General features: G+C 48.4%; 1 protein-coding gene across 1 annotated transcript in view; it reads left to right on the top strand.

The window, feature by feature from the left end:
• The first annotated feature begins 235 nt into the window (after nucleotides 1–235).
• Nucleotides 236–1,913, top strand: part of ZNF678 (zinc finger protein 678) — a 103,587-nt gene continuing 101,909 nt past the window's right edge. Inside the window, 1 exon segment of the mRNA XM_011965739.1 lies at nucleotides 236–456. Coding sequence (XP_011821129.1) covers nucleotides 427–456 — 30 coding nt within the window. The 5' untranslated portion in view covers nucleotides 236–426.

The following is a 1,913-nucleotide window of genomic DNA, read 5'->3' as shown; positions in this document are numbered from 1 at the left end:
CTGTTCAGACACTCAGGAAAAAAGATTGCAGATTGGCTTAAGAGTGTGCCCTTTATTAAAGATGGTATACATGTAAAGACATGGAACAATTTTGGAGGGATACAAAAAAAAAATTGCCCATTTTATTAATAGTCTCATTCAACCCCTTTGCTGACCTCATCTCCTGTCACTCATAACCAAAGGAGGAGGGTCCTGGAGCCCTGTCCAATCAGGGACATTGACGTGGGAATTGTCCAATCAGGAGCGCAGCTTGAGAGGCAGAGGCGGTTTCCGGGATCTGGCGGGGCCTTTGTCTTGCGCTCCAGTTGGAGCTTCGGTCGCGTCTTCTCCGCTGTTTATCCTCACCTGCGGGAGGCCCTGGTGACTCTGTTGCTGCAGTGTCTGGTTTCCCTGTGACCTGCAGGTGCTGGGAGTTACGTAGCTAAAATGCCAGGACACACCGAAATCCGGAAAACGGTGAGAGTTCCCTGGAGGGTGTTCCAAGATGGCGGTCCGGCCTCCCCGCATCAGCTCCGGAGTCCGCGGCCCGGAGTCTCTGCTGGCACCTGTGGGATCTGTCACCTCTGGGTAGGGGCGGGGCCGGGCCGCCGCGTGATTCTCCTCCCATCGCTGCGCCGCGGCTTCCGCCCGGGCCTCCGCCGCGGCCTCTCTGGGCAGCTGTGAAGCTGCAACCCCGCCAGTCCCCCAAACTGTGTGCTTGTTCCGGAGGGGAGGGTCATCGGGGAGAAGCCCAACTCGGTGTGCGAAACATGCGTGGGAAGAGCTGTTCCATAGGGCTCATCTTAGCTGTGCAGTCCATCCTTTTTCCTGTGAAAAATAAAGGGAGTCACTCTTAAAGCTTTGAAGAGTTTGTTTGAGCAAAGGGAGTTTCTGGAATGGGAGAGCACCCATCTATGGTGTGTGGCTTGTGGGTTTATGGAGGAGGTGCTTGAAGGAAAGGCTTTTGTAGGGTGCATGAGGAAGCAAGCCAAATTTAATAATTGACTGGCGACAGTTACAGTCACTTTATTTGGACTGTACAGGTGGAAATTTCCTGGTTATTTAATTAGAGATTAATTGGAGTTTTGTGATTGGTTGAACCTGGATTTTGTTTCCACTTAAGGTAGTCATTAACAAGAAATGCATTTGAGCTACTAATATTTTTCATGTCGAAACGCAAGACACTAGAGTCACATCTGTCTAATTGCCTGCTAATTATTTTAACACTGCACAAGAGACTGGTTTTCCCCTGCATTTTCCAAATACATGGAAAGCAGGGTCTCAAATCTCCTCCCCTGCTCCCCCAGCCTAACTCTGGCCTGCAATAAAATACTAAATTTTCAGTCTCTTTCCAAAATTCACAAAAACCACCGTCACCTCTTCAATTCACAACATTGTCAGCTATTTGTCTTTTATTGCATACTCCAGGCACAATATTTTAGTTAATCATTTTTTCACAGAACATTGGAGGGCACTCTTTGTTGTTGCTGTTGTTGTTTTGTTTTTGTTTTTTCTTTAAGAAGGAGTCTCGCTCTGTAGCCCAGGCTGGAGTGCAGTGGCGCGATCTTGGCTCACTGCAACCTCTGCTTCCCGGGTTCAGGCGATTCTCCTGCCTCAGCCTCCTGAGTAGCTGGGATTACAGACGCGTGCCACCACCCTGAGCTAATTTTTGTATTTTTAGTATTTTGTGTTTTAGTTTCATCGTGTTGGTCAGGCAGGTCTCCAACTCCTGACCTTGTGATCCCTCCGCCTTGATCTCCCAAAGTGCTGAGATTACATGCGTGAGCCACGGCGCTTGGCCTGTTGTTTTTTTTTCCTGCCCGGCTTTTTTTTTTTTTTTTTTTTTTTTTTTTTTTTTTTTTTTGGTTGAGTTGGAGTCTCGCTTTGTTGACAGGCTGGAGTGCAGTGGCATAATCTCGGCTCATTGCAACCTC

This window comes from Mandrillus leucophaeus, unplaced genomic scaffold (assembly GCF_000951045.1).
Source record: "Mandrillus leucophaeus isolate KB7577 unplaced genomic scaffold, Mleu.le_1.0 Scaffold734, whole genome shotgun sequence".
In the NCBI taxonomy this organism is placed as follows: domain Eukaryota; kingdom Metazoa; phylum Chordata; class Mammalia; order Primates; family Cercopithecidae; genus Mandrillus; species Mandrillus leucophaeus.
The sequence above is the reverse complement of the archived record's forward strand: the minus strand, read 5'-3'. Positions and strand labels throughout refer to the sequence as shown.